Source organism: Struthio camelus, chromosome 3 (genome assembly GCF_040807025.1).
Source record: "Struthio camelus isolate bStrCam1 chromosome 3, bStrCam1.hap1, whole genome shotgun sequence".
NCBI lineage: Eukaryota > Metazoa > Chordata > Aves > Struthioniformes > Struthionidae > Struthio > Struthio camelus.
In genome coordinates, this window is record NC_090944.1 from 24,798,656 (window position 1) to 24,818,314 (window position 19,659).

Below are 19,659 nucleotides of genomic sequence, written 5' to 3' on the forward strand. Positions count from 1 at the left end.
ACTTCAAATGCTCCAGCATTTTAGGCCAAACATTTTACAAGTACCGTTTATACAACAACAGCATATCCAAATATGCAACACTGCAATTCTGATTGATGAAGGTAACAGCAGCGCCCTACAGTTAAATCAAAGGGTTAAAAATGTTTTTTTTTCATAGAAATAAGTTAGCTAGCATTAACTGCTGTACTTAAGACATACAAACCTCCCTGTTCTTAAAAGTACTTGGAAAAAGAGGGGCCTTCAATACCCACTATTCTCAGAAAACTTACACAAAGTTGTAATTAGAGAAAAGGGGGAGGAGGAGGAGGAAACGGGGCTCCAGAGGCAGAGAGGTCTTCAAGGAAGATCAGGCTTGGGGTAAACTTCCCTTATATGAGCCAAACATTCAGCAGCAATACCAGTTATATGCATCATGGGGTGGGGGCATGTCCTTGTTGCCTTGTTTTTTTTCATCTTTAGTTGTTTTAGAAAGAACCGAATTCTGCCATATCAACTCAATCTTGAATCAGTGTTTCCTTTATTTTGTCCAAGTCTGACATTCAGACTGTAACCAACAGTTAAAAGTTACTTAAGTCTTCCAGTTCCTTAAATTTGGGGGGGGGGGAAACAAAACAAAAAAAAAATTTCCCCATCTTTTAGAACTATCCAGTATTTCAACACTTGTTAAAAGGGAGTATCATTATTCAGAAGGTCTCAAAAAGCAGTTGCACAAATTCTTCTGTCACAGAAAACATAACTAACTACAGTTAGCAACTATCTATCTCACTATTACTGTGCATATTAGTAAGAGGGCAAAGATAAAGATCAAATTTTAAACGAAGCTTATTATTTATAAAAGCAACAAATATTTCACTAGGGACTATTCATACCTTAAGAGATCAGATAACGTCATTGGTTCTCTCAGCCAGAGTAATGCCATGTAACAAAATGAAAGGGTCATTGGCATTGACATCCTCAGTTTGTCCTTTTGGTTCTTCATTAAATGCAAGCTGCCATCTACTGATCCAGAGCAGACGGAGGTGCTTTCTTTGGTTTATTATAAAAAGAAAAGAAAAAAGGTGTTTGATATAATATACATATGATACATGCTATGCAGAAAATAATATAAAGAAACATACACAGAAGCTTGCTTAGCCAGTTGTAAAATTTTCAAATCACTACTTTGGGTTAGTGTGTTAAATAGCTTAACTTTCAAATTTGTTCTTCTACCAAGATATAAGACGACGAATTCATGAACTGCTACCTCGCTTAACTAGGATCCTGGATTATATGAAGAAGCGAAACTCACTCTGGAACCCATCAAAACAGATCTTTCAGGGGGACCTGCACGTTACCTTGGAATTCCAGAAAGCTGTTAATTCCTATAAAACACATAACCTACAGCAGGTATGAGCTGCAAATACTATTTTCTATTTGAGGAACAAGGAGATAAAGAGGGATATACCTAAATTAACACCTCAGAGTTGAGGATTAAAACACAGAATGTAATAGTTCCCAAGTACTGAGTTTTAAACTTTAGCACAGTAAGAACCTAAAGAGAGCATGATTTACACTGCAGAAATTTTATTGCAGTAAGGATACTGTATATCCACCTGCCATATATTCTCTAACCACAGAAAAGTATGTATTGTTTTAAAAAAGTTGAAATTCAAAGAGAACAAAACACCTTCAAAATACAAATGCAGCAAATTGTAAAGAGAGTGAAAAGAAAAAAAACTAGCCTATTTTCTTACTGAGATGAATCGCTAAAAACTGAGAAAAGCAGAAACAAGAAGTTTAGTATAGGGGGGTGATTCCTGAGTTAGAAACCTTTTCAGCAGCGAAACCTGGGAGGTCAGGGAAGGAAGGAAGGAAGAAGTCTCTCTTCCCTACATCATGAACCAGGACAAATGACAACATTTTGTATATAAAGCACACGAGTGCCAAATATCAGCATTGATTCTGCAGAGGATTTCTCACTCTGTTTAACCAGTGACTGTTCACCTGTTAAACCAGGAGCATGGAGGGCCAATTCCCCAGCTGGGATCTGCAGCCCACAAAAAAAGCTGCAGCTCACAGAGCCTGGCAGGTCCGTGGTTGTGCTGGGAGCTCCTGGCTTCGTGGTTAAGAGATCTGGCATCCACTGGCACCCACTATGAAGACACAGCTATAAATATTGCCTTCCTGAGCCACAATTGGTCTTTGATGCCACCTACCGGCTTCAAAAGCACTGGTCAGTAGGGACACTGCAAGAGATTAAAGGCACCATCTCAACCGTACACGTGGTATAGACTATGAGAGCATCCCAGAACAACCGCTCCTGTCTATAGGGGTGCTGGGAGAATAAAAGCAGTTAATCCGCTCCGTCAACAGTTTCACCTCTTATATGTACACATGTGCTTAAAGGCAACTTCATGAATGAAGCTTCCTGATTATAATTCCACATTTGACCCAGTTTAAAATAATCCTCATTATATTTGTGGCCTCAATGATGGCACGCAATTTCACTTACTTCTTCCAGCTTATTCAAGGCGTGACAACACAGAAATACACACGTCTAATGATTTCAGTTGTTTCATAGGCTTCTCTAGCAGTATCTCCATGCTATACTCAGTGGAATTTGCTATCATCACTACCCAAAAATAACAAAAAATGATTGCACAGTAGACAAGCCTCTTCACAGGGGGGAAAAAAAAAAGGAGGGTGTTAAGGTTTCCTGTGTGTAGCAATAACAACTCAGTAAAAACGGCACAGAAGAGATCTATGAATCTTCACAATAATTTACGGTTGACTGAAACATCAATCTAGAATTACTTGTGTCAAATTTCACTATATAACACAATTGCTATGTTTGTCTAATTTCTCCAAAATGCACTTTCAGTTTGACTGAGCTCTTATCCATTTCAAGGGCTTTTAGTGAAATAGGTATGACTACTTAAAGCTGAATTCAATCTCTGAAACAAGAGACTAAGAAAAAAGTATCAAATTACTTCCTATCTAAAGACTACCTCTCTACTCTAAAACTCTTAGAAACACAACTATAAGATGCAAACAAGCACCAAGGAAGAAAGGAGTTGCTATAGACTTCAAAAAGGGAAAAGAAAAAAATCAGTGGAATAGTTTCACTAATTTTTTTTACTACATTCTTTCTCCTTGATATAATATATACTTGCATAATACCCAAGTACTGATTATGTATATGAGCACGCAGCAATCCTTCACCAGAAAATCTTTTCATTTTAGTAGAATAATATAAGGATGAAAAGCGCTTGCATCATGTTCATAGAAATTTGTGTCTCCATTTTTGAACCTTTTTCCTCACTCCAAATAGGAGGCATGGAGCAATCTTGTTATAAAACAGAACTTCCTCCTGCATTTCCCATTGGATTTGCAGGCCCTGTTCAACAACTATCTCCTTGGGGTGGGGGGGGAAGGTGTCTTCTACTTCGGGTAGCATATAAAGTACTCTAGTGGCAAGTAGGACTGAAAACTCTACACTTTCCAACAACAGGTCAACAAATTCTTCCAATGCATATTATATGAATACATTTAAAATATATATAACTACACAAAAGTGATTTCTAGATATTTCATCTCATTGCTCCTACCTGAGACTTTGCCAGTTGATGAGCCAAAGCTGCAATCAGTCAATAGATCTCCATCACTTTCAGAGAAAGATAACAAGTGAAGAAGGCTAGGTCTCTCTGGTTCACTATCCACATCCGTACTGCTATCGCATCCCTGTTTTGTGTAAATATGTCATAGTATTATCTAGTGTTATTGGCTGTTTTAATCTGAAGAAGCCAAGTACTGTACCTCTAAGATCAACAGTCAATGAAGTTTAAATCGGAACTGTTCATGCTTTTACTTGCCCTATCAACCACCAATAGGTAAAGAAATCCTGCAAAATACATTCTTATTTTTAAACGATTTCTCAAGGTGAGAAAGATCCCTAGTGTTCATGTCGCACTCCAATCTGCTATAGTCACCTGAAAGCAGACAATATATAGAATCAAATATTGACGAAAACTCAAGGAGTAAGTTGAGGAGAGTGGAGAGTGGGGATAAACAATGATAGTTGATGACAGCTTTTGTATTACAATTTCTGCTCCATCTATTCAGAGGGCAGTACTGTCTACCTATGCCAGAACAAAGCAGTATTTTTAAAATAAGCAATTTTCCATATTCAGAGAAGTATCTTTTTTCTTAAAAATGGGAAAAAATAAAATAGATACTTGGAATCCAGTTTAAAAGACATACGGGAGCGACATTAGTGCAAGTTAGATATATAGCTTGAACAAAGATTTCTGTTGTCGCTGTTTAAAAAACACGCAACTGCTCACAGGATTTGAGCTTTTCACTTACTGATAATACTTTGATAGCTTCTCCAGCTGGTCTGTTACAATACGCTTGTTGACTCTTCTGAAGATAGCGCCTCCAAAAATTGCACAGAATTTCATCCTGATAAATGTAAGTAGACAGTGATTAGTCCAAAGTATACAAGTTCATTAATTTCTGAGAGAACAGATTATAATTTACAATTCAGGAATCTGAAAAATGTTCTGGCTTCAATTTTATTAACTGCGATTTGCAAACTCTGTTTAAAGTTACCAGGGAAACTAAGTTTGTTTTCATATGCTTAAAGTTTTTAAACAGGGAGTTACTTGACCCACTTTAAAAATCACAGTCTTTTAAAATAACGCTCGCTGTTACACACTCACAGTGTGTAGATCTTACCCTGAAGTCTACATACCTTCATTTGTGGACACGCTCCTAATGCTTCCAAAGCTTCTGCTTGTTTCTTGAGTACAAACTGAAAGCCTTCACAAACATACCATTCCCAGCCTTCATCTAAGAAAGAGAAGCCAAATTTGTTTGGTTGATCGGTTTTTAATATTTTGTTGTCTTAGTACTAGGACTAAGATGTAGCTCTGTATTTAATAATTTCAGATCCTTGGAGCAAAGTCCAGCTATGTTAAATAGGCTAAATGATCTTAAATAAAACTACTGAACAAGAGCTGTTCTCCACACATTTCCCAAGAATAACATATTTCACTATAATTTCTAATGTGGCACTTGTAATCCAGTGGAGAGTAGTTACGTGACTAGCTTTAAAATTACTGAAAAACTGTCATAGAAAAAGGAAATATTATCATTTCTCTCCCATCCCCAGCACAGAAAACTGGAACACATCACAGTGGCGAGTCAGGCAAAAAACAAGCAATATCACCGTGTTCTTCACCATTCTCTCCCACAGAATTATACACATTTAAATAAACGAAACCTGTTCTGACATTCCGAGCTTCTAGCAAAGCTCGGAACAACATGAATCCCATATAGAACGGGCCTGCTCCAGTCTACTCATTAGCACCTCAGACTGTGTTGCATGTACTCTCCACCTTTAGCTCTCCATATATACAGCTCCTTTCTACAGGCTTTTTGGTCTTACAAGTTTTCTCTGCGTTTCTCAACTTTCTTTTCCTTCCCATCACACCTATACTTCATTATGTTTCCTTCCAACTGACTATTAGATAATAAAACATCCTCTTTCTTTACCATGTATCGCAAACGTCTGCTTTACTAACTCCACTTGGACCTCACTATCTTAAAGCTTATCTGCCCAAAGTTTCTGTTGTGCTTTAATACTGTTGGCTTTAAGTGTTTACTGTAAATCTTGCTTACTCCTATGCATGTAGGAAAATAAGCTGTGAGAGTATAATGTAACTGCACTCACAGAAGGGACTGCATGAAGCTAAGGATTTCTTTTGTAGGAAGCCTAAGGGATGGCTAATGACATCTCTAACAGAGAAGTAAAAAAGCAAGAAATAGTAGAAGGCTCAGACTTTAGGAGCAAGACAGGATAAAAACAGGTGGAGCTGTTAAGGTTGTTCTCCTTTTCACTCCTTCCTTCACTTCCCCACAGTTGTTCTTTCCAAAGGAACGCAGTATTCTACCGTCACCACAGTACAGTGAAGGTATGTCAGCATACCACAGAGACAAAGGTATCCCCACGTTTTATTTACCATTGTAATTTATTTTTGCTTTTTCGAGGGAAGTGACCACAGCACTAAAACATCTATCCAGCCATCTCAATATATGTAGTTTCAGAAGCAGCCTTACCGTAACATCCTTACGGCATATTATCATATGTAATCACTACTATTCTTCTTAATCATGAAATAAAAAGCATGGAAGTGACTCTGGATGAAAGAAGTAACATTTAGCTACTATAACTACATGAAAGCTCTTTCATGTAGGCTTATGCATTGGCTACAGCGCCAAGTACCTGTAACACAAGCCAGACATACTCTAAGAGCCAGACCACTGTTATACCTCACCTATGAGCACAGACAACTTTCCTGTTTACAGTCATCGCAAGGAAGAATTAAAGCCATCACCACAACTGAATGAATGCCACAGATATCTTCAATGACTATGGGCTCACACAAATCAAAATGATGAAAGGTATCATATAGTTATGTTCAATGGAAAAAACACCACCAAGTTCCCAGAGGTCATCTGCCACTCAGGAAGACACTGAAGTTGGACTGCTGAAGGTGATGGCAGCGTTTAGGGGGATGTACTATGTTTCTGTTCTTACAGTCTTTCCTGGCTATCTACTTTTGGCTAAGAGATAACCTGCGAGGTGAACCTTCGATCTGACCCACTACAGCCATTCTTATGCAAAACAGAGAGAAGTATATACATACCAGTTTTTTCCTGCTTTCTTAAACCTTTGGAGATGGTCTGGACTCTTGTGTTAGAAATAACATCAGTATTTACAACTTCTCTAGTTCTCTGCAAAACAGTAACGTATCTCAGCAAGGAAAAGGCCAGGCCTAACGTGCACAGACTGCCCCATCATACAACAACGGAGGAACTTGTTAAGATATGAAAATCTAAAACCAGAGAAGTTCCCAAGACATTCTGAACCTTCTATTCAGGAAAAGCAAAAATGGAGAGCTACCATCCCAGACAGACAAGTGACGTGCATCAGGGTTTGTCTACACGAGCACTGCTGCAAAGCGCAGCAATACCCATGCACCACTTCTCATGCATCTACAGCGCACAGTGGCACCCGAGCTACAGTAACACACTGCTTTAAGCTAGCACTTTTAAAGGTTGTGAGTTTTCTGAATTAGTTGCTATAAATTATGATTTGAAGGAACAGTACTTCTAAATAGCATTAAGTAAAGCATGACAGTGGGACGTTGGCAATACTGCCTTCAATTTTTAATGCCAAGGAGAAAATCTAACATTTTCTCAAAACCAAGAAACAACGAAACAGAAATACCCTTCCCAAAGACAGCAGCTTTTTACCTCTATAACATTGTGGCAAGTTCTGCAATAAAATCTGCCGCCATCAGTGACTCCCCAGTTTACTTCTGAACACTGTACGCAGCGTTCATGATAATCTTCCTAAAAGGAAAAAAAAAAAAAAAAGAGTTTCATATATGTTCAAGTTGAACCAATAACACTATTACCGGGCTACTGCACAGCTTTTGAGATTATTTACAGAACAGAATATTTCTGCCCCCTTATGTTAGCTGTAACCATATAACAAGTACTCATAGCTTTCGCTATCAGCTACAGATAAGAGAACAAATAACTTCTTTAGCTGACAAACATCAGCTTTGGTGTACGCGAGCATAAGGGGAATAACAACCTACACCTAAAACATATGACGTTAAAAAAGATCAGAACTAGAAGAGACAAGAGGAGGCGGGAGATGAAAGTAGCATGTTTCCAGAAGAGCAAGACGGGCGTGCAAGGGAAGACGGCGTGCACAAGTAAGGGCAGAGACATACCCAGGAAAAGGGGAGACTACTCAGAGAAACGATGCTCTCCCGAACGTCGGGAGGAGAAAAGAGGGAAGCCAACAGGACAAACGTTTGCTAAAAGCACCCTAGGCAAGCGGCTTCGGGAAGGGGCAGCTGATTCCGGGGCCGGGGGCCTGGGGAACGGCTCTGGCGGCCAAATTCAGAGCAGGCAGCGCAGCCGCCGCCGCGGGGCAGCGCCAGCGCTCGGCCCGGGGCCGGCCCCGCCGCGGGCACGGCACGGCCGCGACGCCGCCGCGCTCCGCCGGCCTCCTCCAGCCCAGCGAAACCAGCCGCCGCCCCCACCGCTCCCTTGCCCCGGAGCTGCCCGTCCGCCCCGCACCGCGGCCTCCTCCTCCATGCCGGCCCCGCAGCCTCCGCCAGGGCAACGCCGCCGAGCGCGCCGCGCCGGGCCGCCCCCGGGAAACAGCAGCCCTGGCGCTCGCGTTCCGGGCCGGCCGCGCCGCCCGCCCGCGCCTCGCCTCGCCGTGGGGGCAGGTGCCCCCCGCGCCTGACAGCGCTGTGGCCCGGCGCCACGCCGCCCAGCTCCCCTCGCCTGAGGGCCGCCAGCCGGGGTGGCATGGCCCCGAGGGAGGGGACATGGGGCGTCAGACACCACTGAGGGGACGTGGGGGGCTTCGCCACTGAGGGCACGAGGGGGCTCAGACACTGAGGGGACGTGGGGGGCTTCACCACTGAGGGCACGGGGGCGCTGAGACACTGAGGGGACGTGGGGGCTTCGCCACTGAGGGCACGAGGGGGCTCAGACACTGAGGGGACGTGGGGGCTTCGCCACTGAGGGCACGAGGGGGCTCAGACACTGAGGGGACGTGGGGGGCTTCGCCACTGAGGGCACGAGGGGGCTCAGACACTGAGGGGACGTGGGGGCTTCGCCACTGAGGGCACGAGGGGGCTCAGACACTGAGGGGACGTGGGGGGCTTCGCCACTGAGGGCACGAGGGGGCTCAGACACTGAGGGGACGTGGGGGCTTCGCCACTGAGGGCACGAGGGGGCTCAGACACTGAGGGGACGTGGGGGCTTCGCCACTGAGGGCACGAGGGGGCTCAGACACTGAGGGGACGTGGGGGCTTCGCCACTGAGGGCACGAGGGGGCTCAGACACTGAGGGGACGTGGGGGGCTTCGCCACTGAGGGCACGAGGGGGCTCAGACACTGAGGGGACGTGGGGGGCTTCGCCACTGAGGGCACGAGGGGGCTCAGACACTGAGGGGACGTGGGGGCTTCGCCACTGAGGGCACGAGGGGGCTCAGACACTGAGGGGACGTGGGGGGCTTCGCCACTGAGGGCACGAGGGGGCTCAGACACTGAGGGGACGTGGGGGGCTTCGCCACTGAGGGCACGAGGGGGCTCAGACACTGAGGGGACGTGGGGGGCTTCGCCACTGAGGGCACGAGGGGGCTCAGACACTGAGGGGACGTGGGGGGCTTCGCCACTGAGGGCACGAGGGGGCTCAGACACTGAGGGGACGTGGGGGCTTCGCCACTGAGGGCACGAGGGGGCTCAGACACTGAGGGGACGTGGGGGGCTTCGCCACTGAGGGCACGAGGGGGCTCAGACACTGAGGGGACGTGGGGGGCTTCGCCACTGAGGGCACGAGGGGGCTCAGACACTGAGGGGACGTGGGGGCTTCGCCACTGAGGGCACGAGGGGGCTCAGACACTGAGGGGACGTGGGGGCTTCGCCACTGAGGGCACGAGGGGGCTCAGACACTGAGGGGACGTGGGGGGCTTCGCCACTGAGGGCACGAGGGGGCTCAGACACTGAGGGGACATGGGAGTCTTCGCCACTGAGGGCACGAGGGGGCTCAGACACTGAGGGGACGTGGGGGGCTTCGCCACTGAGGGCACGAGGGGGCTCAGACACTGAGGGGACGTGGGGGGCTTCACCACTGAGGGCACGGGGGCGCTGAGACACTGAGGGGACGTGGGAGTCTTCACCACTGAGGGCACGAGGGGGCTCAGACACTGAGGGGATGTGGGGCACTTCCCCACTGAGGGGACGTGGGGGGCTTCGCCACTGAGGGCACACGTGGCCCTCAAACACTGCGGGGTTGTGGGACACTGAGGCAGCACGCGGCAATTTGCTGCTGAGGGGACACGGGGCGCTCAAAGTCTGAGGGGACAGGGGGCGCTCAGATGCTGAGGGGACGTGGGGTCCTTTGCCACGGAGGGGACACAGGGACGGGAGAGGACACAGGCTCCTCCACCCCTAAACTGCCGTGTCCCTCCCCACGGAGCTCCTGCGGCGCCGTGGACTCATGCTGCCGGATACGCGTGCGTTGCTGGCACCGAGGCTGCGCTGAAGCTGCTGAAAGGGGCACTGTTCTTCCTCTCACTAAAGGAGACTATAAGAATTCATTTAGCTGTGTAAAGTGCTTGGAGATCCTTGAATGAGGGAAACTATGATTTCAAATCCACTTTCAATTAAAAAAAACCCCAAACCTCCAGATCTTGATGCAGGCCTCTGATTTCTTGTATGCTAATAATAATGTTTAAAGATGTCTAAACACTGAGAACTGTGATTGCAATGAATTTGCCCACAAAAGTGGAGAACAGGTTTAGGTCCTTTAAAAAAAGAAGTCCACTAAGTGAAAGCATGGGAAAAAATTAAAGCTAAAATATGCATAGAGAGAGGTGAGGCTCCCTTGACAGCTGTGGTTGCATTGAAGTTGGAGGATATGTACAGAGCTAGAGGGGAACTCATTATATTCAAGAAAAAAAGTTATTACTCATACCAGCTGTGATCTTTTTTCAGTGTGGGATGAACATTGTAACACCCATTAAAGAGAATTATGAATGTAATTCCTGACATGCTAAAAAGGTGATTGTCAACCTCATAGAAATGTAGCTAATACTTTGATGAAACAGATCCTACTTGCGATTTTGATTTCCATATTTTTTGTTTGTGAAAATACTATTCTGGGAAAGCATGGCCATTTCATTTGATGGAAAGAGTTTGATCTTTTTCTAATGAATTTCTAAGATGAAATACTATCTTGAAAAAAATCAGAGTAACTACATCTATGATAAAACAGGAAGACTTATGTTGTAGTTTGGAAGATAAGGTATTGATCCTACCAAGAGCTGTTTTCATGTATGACTTCACACTGCGAATAGCAATGGGCCTGCTCAGTGGATTTACTGAGGCTGAAGAACTTATTAAATTAAGCAAGGCAATTACTGCTCTGGTAAGGTGGGACCTTGGAGTTAGGACTTTTTTTTCTAATTAGAGCTGATCAAAAATATTGCAAAGAAAGCTGAATTGTATGGCTTTGCCAATTTGTCAAAACTAGAAGCCTTCATTTTCAGTGATAGCAGTTGAAGATAAACAAGAAAAGTATGACCAACTATGTAGGGAGCTGTACTACTGTAATTATAGGCTGATGTAACATGCCAGTAAAGTTTTGAACGGGCAAGCACTTTCTTGGGGTTTGGACAACCCACTTAACCTTCCTGAGCTGCATTTTCCATGAAGGTGAACTAGAGATATAAAAAACAACTAAGCCTTGGAAGGTAATTTGAGATCCACAAAGGAAAGTTATACAAACATTGATATTGATATTACCACTTATGTATTAGTATTTGGGACTCTATATAAATGCAAAGCTTGTTTTAGTATTTCTTAAGTCCATCAAGTAATTAGTGCAGACTAGTAATGTATTAGCAAAAATTCAAAGCGCCATGGGGGTAGCAAGTCATCTATCTTTCTTAAATTTTTTTTGAAATGACACGTATAAAACCGGTTTTTCAGCACATAAAATTATGTGTAACCTTTGTCCCTAATTACAAGTTACCCAAGCATACTGATAGGGGTATGATAATTTCAAAGCTAGGAGACAGACTGTCTTCCTGCTTCAGCTCACTTTTCTAATTAAGATCATTATGCATAGTAGTCAGATTGATTCAAGGCTTAGATAAATAATATGTCCTGTTGTTTCCATTGATTTGAATTTGTAATGAACTGGGTTCCATTGCTGGTATCGCATTTCTAGTTCTTGACTGCAGATTTTCTGCATGTGAGAAAGCACAAAATGCGCATTGAATGACATTTCCCTTAGCCTGTCCCTCAGGCTACAGCACATGAAACTATATTGGTTCCAGGACATGAACTTCTTTAACAGAGATTCTTCGAAGACTCCAACATAAACTTTGCTGCTTGTCAGATACCTACTGCAGGAAGGTTAGAGCAGAAGAGCAATCTCAACTGCTCTAAGGATTATGAAGATTAACAGTGGGCAGATCTATCAAAATCTAGTTTATAGAAAAATCGGCATAGTTATTAACACCTACGGTTTGATTTTTATACCTTTAAAAAAGGGAAGTCTCTCCGTGGAACAACTCATGTTTAAAGAAAACAAAGGAAAATTAGGAAAACAAGAAATAGGTGCTTTTAGCCAAACCAGATGGATTCACTCTAAGCAATCTGTAACAGAGACTGCAATATGGAAAAGGTCAAGGGGAAAAGCTGTACCAAGCAGAACTGCAGAGGAGAGAAAGCCACAGAGAGACAGTTGTGCAAGAAGCTAACATGAGAACAGGAAGGTGGGAACAGCAGCAGAGAGCAGGGGTTGTAGCAAGCTCAACAGGGGAGGATAACTAGGGAGGGGCTGAACTGAGCAGAGCTTTGAAGGAAGAGGCAAGAAGCTTGAATTTAATGTTACAGCTTAGGCACACCCGGCATTGCCTTGTGATCTTAAGTGTTTATTTTACAGCTTCAGCTCTCAAATTTTATTTTTAAGTACATTTCTACCCCAGTGTGAAAAAACTGAAAATAGGCCCCTGACCATCTCAAGCGACAGAAAGCAGGTAACATCTTCTTCAAAGATTACTCAGGTTTTCTTAAGCCACTCATAGGTAGCAGCATGAAGCTGGATTTTTGATAGCCAAAAGTGGCAGTACTGCACGCAGGAGGTAGGGCAGACTTATTGCACTGAATATGGGATTCATACCATCAACTTCTGCTTTGCACACGTGCTGCAGTCTGGCCCGTCTCACGCGGGCACATGACACGTGCCACAGTGCTCCAGTTTCACATGTGACTTGCCCCACTGTGGGGAGCTGGGAACCTGGGATCATCCAACTAGCTGTGGAGACACAGGCTACAGGGAAGGATCTCACATTCAAATGAGCTGTTCTAGAAGGTAAAAGTCTCTAGATGTAGCCTCACAGGACCTGAAACCATGCTAGCTTGTGGTCGGCGAAGAAGTTATTTGGGAGGTCTGCCTAGAGACGCTGGAGACCTGGCTGGAGCGGCGAGCAAGTACAGACCTCGTTCTGAGCTTTGGCCACCTTCTCCTGAGATGCAGTAGTGGCACCAGGCTGCTTTCTGTCTGTCCATATTAGCAGAAATTGTACTTGCCAGCCCTTGGCGACTATGCTAATGTGGTCCTTCAGATATACAGAGCAGGGGTAGGACAGGTCTAGAAAACAAAGTGGTCTTAGCAGCTGCAATTCAAATGAACAGAGCAGAGAGTGGGAGTGTGAATGTCCCATTTCACATCCCAGGCATGTACAATGCTTTTATTTTCTCCTTTCTAATATTTTATTAAACAGCTAACATGAAACATTCCTTCAAGTTATAATACTTTTAATTGTATCAGATTTTGTCTAGTTTCCAGCTTTACTGTAAGCAAACTGCAAAGCCCGCTAAAGGGGATATGGAGTTCCACTATAGCACTGTGCTTCTGTGTAGCCCCAAAGATAATTTTCGGAAGTGTTATAATAGACAGATGCAGTAGCATTTTTCAAGGAATAGAGAGCCACCTTGTGGAGCTGGGATTCCTTAAGGGGTTCAAAGTAATATGACAACCACTCACAGCCAGGAATTCAAATCTAAAAGAGTTCTGTAGGTTGTTAGTCTGGTGAGTATGTACATGCTTGTGCATATTCAATAAATGCACAGTGTATCACACAGCTCCTCTGTTGATTAAAACTAGGCAGCAAAGAAGAATACATGTGGGCAGTGGAAAGCAGGAATGTAAGACTGAAAGCAAAATGCAGAAAGTGGCAAAGCCAGGAAAGCACAGTAGTGCATTAATTATATTCTGCTAACACCTAGTGGTGTTTTTTTTTTTTTTTAAGTTCATGGGCCTAGAAACACTTTTTATTGTGTAACTAATTAAGTCCTCAACAGTTTTGGAGTCATTACTGTAGATTTCTCTAACAGACTTGCTTTCTCCTGCAGTCATTTGTTAACATCAACAGCTAGGCCCGCCAGGGCCCAAATACTGCCCGATGCTCTGTGACCTGGGAAATAGCAAAGATGGGCGTCATCCATAACTAAAAGTATTCACTGCTCATTGTTCCTGCATAGAAGTAATGAGTAGTCCTGGGCCTGTTAAAAAAACCCTGAGGTCGCAATAGGCACTACAGAAGGCTTTTTTACCATTTCTCTCCCATCATTTCTCATGATGAACGCTGCTCATCTCAGCTGCTTGTCAGTACCAGCATGTGGAAACCAGCATATAATTTTACCAACAAAGGGATCTTTTATTTTCCTCAGTACCTTAATGCAACACTATCTTTATTTTCAGCATGGTGTCATTAGGTATGTCTTAAGAATGTGTTTTATATAAACACGCATTTTAAAAGTCTGCCTAAGTCGTAGTCATTAAATATCTAAAGAGACACACACACAAAAATGGAATTGTGCTATTAGAGCCATTATCCAGGTGGTAGAGATGCTACTGTCGAGGAAAATGGGCATGCTGGTAATCAGCTGGTGATGAGACTGGTTATTAAATTGTGACACAACAGAGTTCAGAACGAGACTAGAATACTGAGCAGTCTTGCATGCTTTTTACCCATTTTCCAGCCAGCTAAGTTTCAGCAGCAGAATCTTTTAAAATTAATTACACACTAGCAGAGCCCTAAGTTAAATTACATTCAAAAAATATACCACATTCAAAGTCCCTATTAACCAAACAATAATTAATATTCCAAACCATGCCACAATGTGTACACAGTGAAACCAGCATGAGAAACCGTTCTTTTTAGGCAAAACCTTAACAGACAAACCCAAAATATCCTTTATGCATAATGCAGTTCAGTTTTTCCTTTTGTTGAAATGTTGTTTTGGTAAAGAGCAGATATCTGTTGGTATCTTCAATGGCCGCTTCAGATTGGTTTAATTTTTTTTCGCGTAATTAAAGTGTAATCATCTCTAAAGTGGCATGTGATAGTAGTACAACATGCATAGAAACATACAGAATGAGGTTATAGCAAGGAATCAACAGCTTCTTTTCGGGTTTTCAAAAAATATAAATCTCCTTTAAAAATGCACCTTTTCATTCCATCCTTCCATGGATCCTGCTAGGAGCAGGTTTCCAACATTTGTCCCAAAAAGCATGATCATGGATTCTATATTTGAATACACAGAGATAAAGGAGTCAGGTAGGAGAACAGTCCCAAGCTTTGCACTCAAATCTGGCCTTTCCAAGTTGCCTCTGTCAAAAGGAGAATCCAGTAGGATTCAGGAGAATCCAGAAGAACTAGTAGGATCACCTTACCCAGGATGCAGTACTCCTCAAAGCTGACTTGTATATTCAAGGTTACAAAGGATAATTGATAAATGTTAATCTAAATTATGCATGGTCTTGGAAAAGTAAATGTTCAGCAAAATAAATTGAACTAAAAACTGTATTTAACGTACCCTTAAACAACAATAAAAATTAACACATCCTTTCTCGATTTCTATTCCTACCACAATAAACAATTTTTCTTATAGTTTTTGTCATTAATACTCATGCGGGACTGCAGCATTTCAAAAGGGAGTTTCAAAGTATGTACTTGCTGTTCTAACTACAACGTTCAAACAAATTGAAAACACTTAACTGAAAAATGCAGTTAAGTTTCTAGGAACCCATGCAGTGCATTGACTATTTTTCTAGAGGAGGGCTATAAAAAGTAGTTATGATTGCTTTATAATAGGCCCTGAACAGAACTGAGATGTAACTGAGACGATGAACTGAGTTCTTGACGAACTGTTTTTATATAGTGGATTAAATTGCAGCACTGTACAGCTCTAGAAAACCTTTTGTTTAAGGTTATGCATTTATCAGCAACAAAGGGATTGAGTGTTATAAACAGGAGAAAAATGCTGAAGCCTCTTTTTAATAGAGATTTTGTGCAATGAGAATGAAGAGAGAAAAACTAGGGGTGACTCATGCTCTGTTTTTATTCAGTTTATTGATATATTTCATCTTCAGTCTTTTTTAGTTTTTAAATGATACAGTCTCTACTTGAGGATAGTGATATAATTACAACTGAAGATTGTCCATCTGGTGGCCTAGTTAAAATTATTTGTTGTGTTCCTGCACTAGTTGTTTTCCTGTTTTTTAACATAAAATTATTTGGGTGCTCATTAAAATGTAAATTTCAAGATCCCATCCAAAACCCGTTAAAGACAGTAGAAAGATTTTCACTCATTTCAGTGGATTTTGGATCATGCCCTCTGAACAATGACTTGGGCTAGGTGTATGTGTATCTATACTGTAGGACTTATCGCAGATTAATGTATTTAGCCTTAGCTCACCCTAGGGAGATAGAGGAGTATCATTGTCACCAATTGCAGCCGGATGTGTAGATCTGTACGCCATAATTTCTCTTAGTTAGATCAGTGCATAATCCTGCGGTGCATTATTTTGCTTATTATTGCACTAAGGTTTTTTTTTTTTTTTCATTTTCCCTGTTGTGTATGTGTGTGTGTGTTTTTTTTTTTTTTACGTTTACTTATACCTGCTTTTACTGTCCTGGCACATTAAAAACTTATAAATAATGAATCCACTTACAGTCCCCATTTCTTGTGTTATCTTTTCAACATTTTTTGTTGGCTCTAGTGTTTTTAAAAAATAGTCTTTCTATTTCCCTAGATGCGCTACCTACCTAGAAGGCCTCTTGGGATGAGATCTCCTCCAAAAAGACTTTGAACCAGAGGTGGGATGCAAATCTACGACCCACAGAAAGCTCCAGGGATCCCACCCTCGCCTGGAGGAAAAGCCAGCACATAGCTGTGCAATAAAGTCACCTTCACTTAATGGGTGGTACTTGAAGGTATGAGTGTGATCTCATGGACCGTGGATTTGGGGCTTGGTTTCACCTAGAGCTTTTTTTCAGTGATAACCAAATAAATGCTTTCTTTCTCACGTGAATGTAATGTGTGGTGAAAAGGCCACGTGCCCAAATTAATGATGCCTTCACAATCTTTATTCCATTTCTTCATTTTAGCCAGACAAGTAAGACACTACACGCTAATTCAAGAGTATGTCCGAGGTAGGGAAGGGATAAGCTAATCAATCCTACTACCGATTTTAAAATCCTAATGTATTCTAAGTATGCTTCACAATCATTAGAAAGGAAGAAGGAGATCTTAAAGTCAGGCCAGGAATCTTATTTTCATTTTGTCCACGTCCATAGGACAAGGGCAAGGAATCACAAGCAAAGGCATAAACAGCATACACCCATCCCAGAATTGCTCACATCATTTAGGTGATTTAGAACAGTAAACAAAGATAAGGGATCTGCATAGAAGCAGCTTTAGGTGACCACAAATGGATACCGCAGTTTAATTCAACCCTCTCTCACCCTAAACGAGTTTGTTTTCTCGGCAGTGTTTGTTTGTAGGAGGGAGTGCTAGGAAAAAAATTCCATCTTCCTCCAGATTATCTGCTTCAGTGTTGTGAAAATTCAGTATTTCCCCAGCCTGGGAATATATTCCTCCTACAGACACGCTCTGTTTTTTTGCAGTGTTTCCAACGTTTGTTTGTTGGTTTGTTTTTTTTCCCCCTTTAACTCACAGCGTTTTGACAGGGATTGGAGATGGTCTTCCAAATAGAAGAAGCCCTGCAAAGTTCAGTCCAGAAGGAAAACTCCATCTGATCAGCATTTCTGTCTCAAGAGGCAGGGAAATGAGGAAAGTAGAGATGAATCAGAAATATGTATGTGAAAGCTAGAATAAATAAATTGGGGGATGGTGGAAGGGGCGATTGCAAAAATGTATAACTTTTTTGAGACTGAAAAGTAGAAATGTTGAGAAAATTATAAAAACTTTTGTGTGAAATGGTTTCTTTAAAAACATGCAGTGAAATAATTTTTAGACTAAAATGTTTAACGGCGACACGGTTATCTACTCTTCAATCCATCAAAATGCTTTTCTATAACTAGCACACATTTCAACCTTTTTCACTTCCTTGTTGAAACATACAGAATTACACTTCTGTTATTGTTCTCTTGGTCTAGATTCTGGCGACCAAGCTTGCTCTCAGTCCTCACTATTGCAAAACTTTGTTAACCTCTCAGATGCAAGAATTCAGAAGTAGGAAAAGCCCATCAGTTCAGGGTAGCTTTGTTTTCTCTCACCTCCCTTTTCTTCCATGCAACACCAGGCCTGGAAGGGTGGAAAAAAGCAGCCCACTGTTTTTCCCCCATTTTCTAAAGTCACACGGACACACTGACTAGCCAGAGCAGTGCACATAGGGCTGGATGGGTATATAAAGGAGGTCTGACATATGGGCCTCCATATGGAAAGGGGAGGCACGTGTAGGATGGGAGCTCCTGCATCAGATTCCAGTAATTTGGAAGATATCATAGTTTTCACATATATGCACATACGGACCGAAAAATATTGAAATATGAAGAGACAGATCAAAAATCCTCAATTTCTTCTTTAAAGAAATAGAGGCTAGTTACCATGTATTTGGGGCCTGACACATGATTTTTGAACTTTCAAGGTAACAGTCCTTGACATATTTCACATTTTGGTAAGGCAGAGAGAAATCATCTATATATGCCTCTTTACTACACCTCAGTCGATTCTTTTGCCTGGCAAACATATGGTCTGCACATACAGGGCGAAAACATGACGTTATTGCAGAATTAAAATCTGAAGGTATTTGTCAAAATCTGCCCACTTTCCACACTTATTCATTCAAAAACCCATGAGAAAAAACAACATATATTATTATTAGTTAACTTAGCAACTTTCAAACTTGCAGGAAGGTTCTTTTAACAAGATTATATAATAAAGTATGTTAAAATAATCCATTCACAATGCAAGTGCGAAATAACTTTGAAGCATAGGTTGACAACAATAGAAAATACTCATATATGACCCTTAGCTTCAAAAGAGTTAAGGTACTGGCAAAGGCATAGAGATTATCTCCACCCGCAGAGGAAAACATACAGCGCTGAGTAGCTCTGTAACAGCAAATGAGGACACAAAACAGTCCCGCCCAGAGCTGTGAAGGAAGAGGTAGGTGACACTTTCTCTTCTGGGTGACAGTGAGTTTCCAACCTGGCAAGCAGATCAGAGACCTGCGATCAGACTGAAAAGTCTGAACGCTCTGTCCTTGCGTTTTCATCTCTCTTTAGATAGGATGTAACCACTGTGAGAAAGCGCTGCTGAAACATGTACGCATATTGTGGCTATTAAAAAAAAAACAGGACAGTACGATCCAGATTTTTACAGCTTCCTCTGATGTCAGTTGATTCTGTGTGGATGAACTGTCCCAGGGTAAGTGCCCTGTGCAGAAGCCTGCTAGACGTCACACAACACACAGCGACATCTGTGCGAGATCAGTACTGGAGTGGTCCAGGTGGACAGAGCTGTTATATAGCCGTTATCTGGGTTTGTTAGGCCCTTTTCAAACAAATACTGTTAGGCACTCCTTGCGCCAAACACTTCATCATTTAGGAAGCTAAAGTAATACGTAAGGAGAGTGAGGAGAAGCAACATTAATTATTTATTATTAAATATACATATATATAATACGTAGGAGTAATTCTCACAGCTCTCTACTTAACCAGCGCTTTCTGAGAATATCTTGTATTAAGCAGGACTTGAGGAG

The 19,659-nt window shown here is 42.5% G+C and overlaps 1 protein-coding gene across 3 annotated transcripts in view; it reads right to left on the reverse strand.

Annotated features, from left to right (window-relative positions):
* Window positions 1–8,255, reverse strand: part of GRHL1 (grainyhead like transcription factor 1) — a 99,800-nt gene extending 91,545 nt beyond the window's left edge. The window contains exons 1-7 of one of the 3 annotated variants that reach the window (XM_068937201.1): window positions 8,140–8,255; window positions 7,300–7,398; window positions 6,690–6,777; window positions 4,733–4,830; window positions 4,345–4,440; window positions 3,588–3,720; window positions 870–1,026 (exon numbers count right to left, since the gene is read on the reverse strand). In XM_068937201.1, the coding sequence (XP_068793302.1) occupies window positions 870–1,026; window positions 3,588–3,720; window positions 4,345–4,440; window positions 4,733–4,830; window positions 6,690–6,777; window positions 7,300–7,398; window positions 8,140–8,157 (689 nt within the window). In that variant the 5' untranslated portion in view covers window positions 8,158–8,255. Of the gene's footprint in view, window positions 1–869; window positions 1,027–3,587; window positions 3,721–4,344; window positions 4,441–4,732; window positions 4,831–6,689; window positions 6,778–7,299; window positions 7,399–7,787; window positions 8,006–8,139 lie in introns of those variants that run through there. The other 2 variants (XM_068937202.1, XM_068937203.1) reach the window with 2 other exon arrangements.
* Window positions 8,256–19,659: the final 11,404 nt, after the last annotated feature.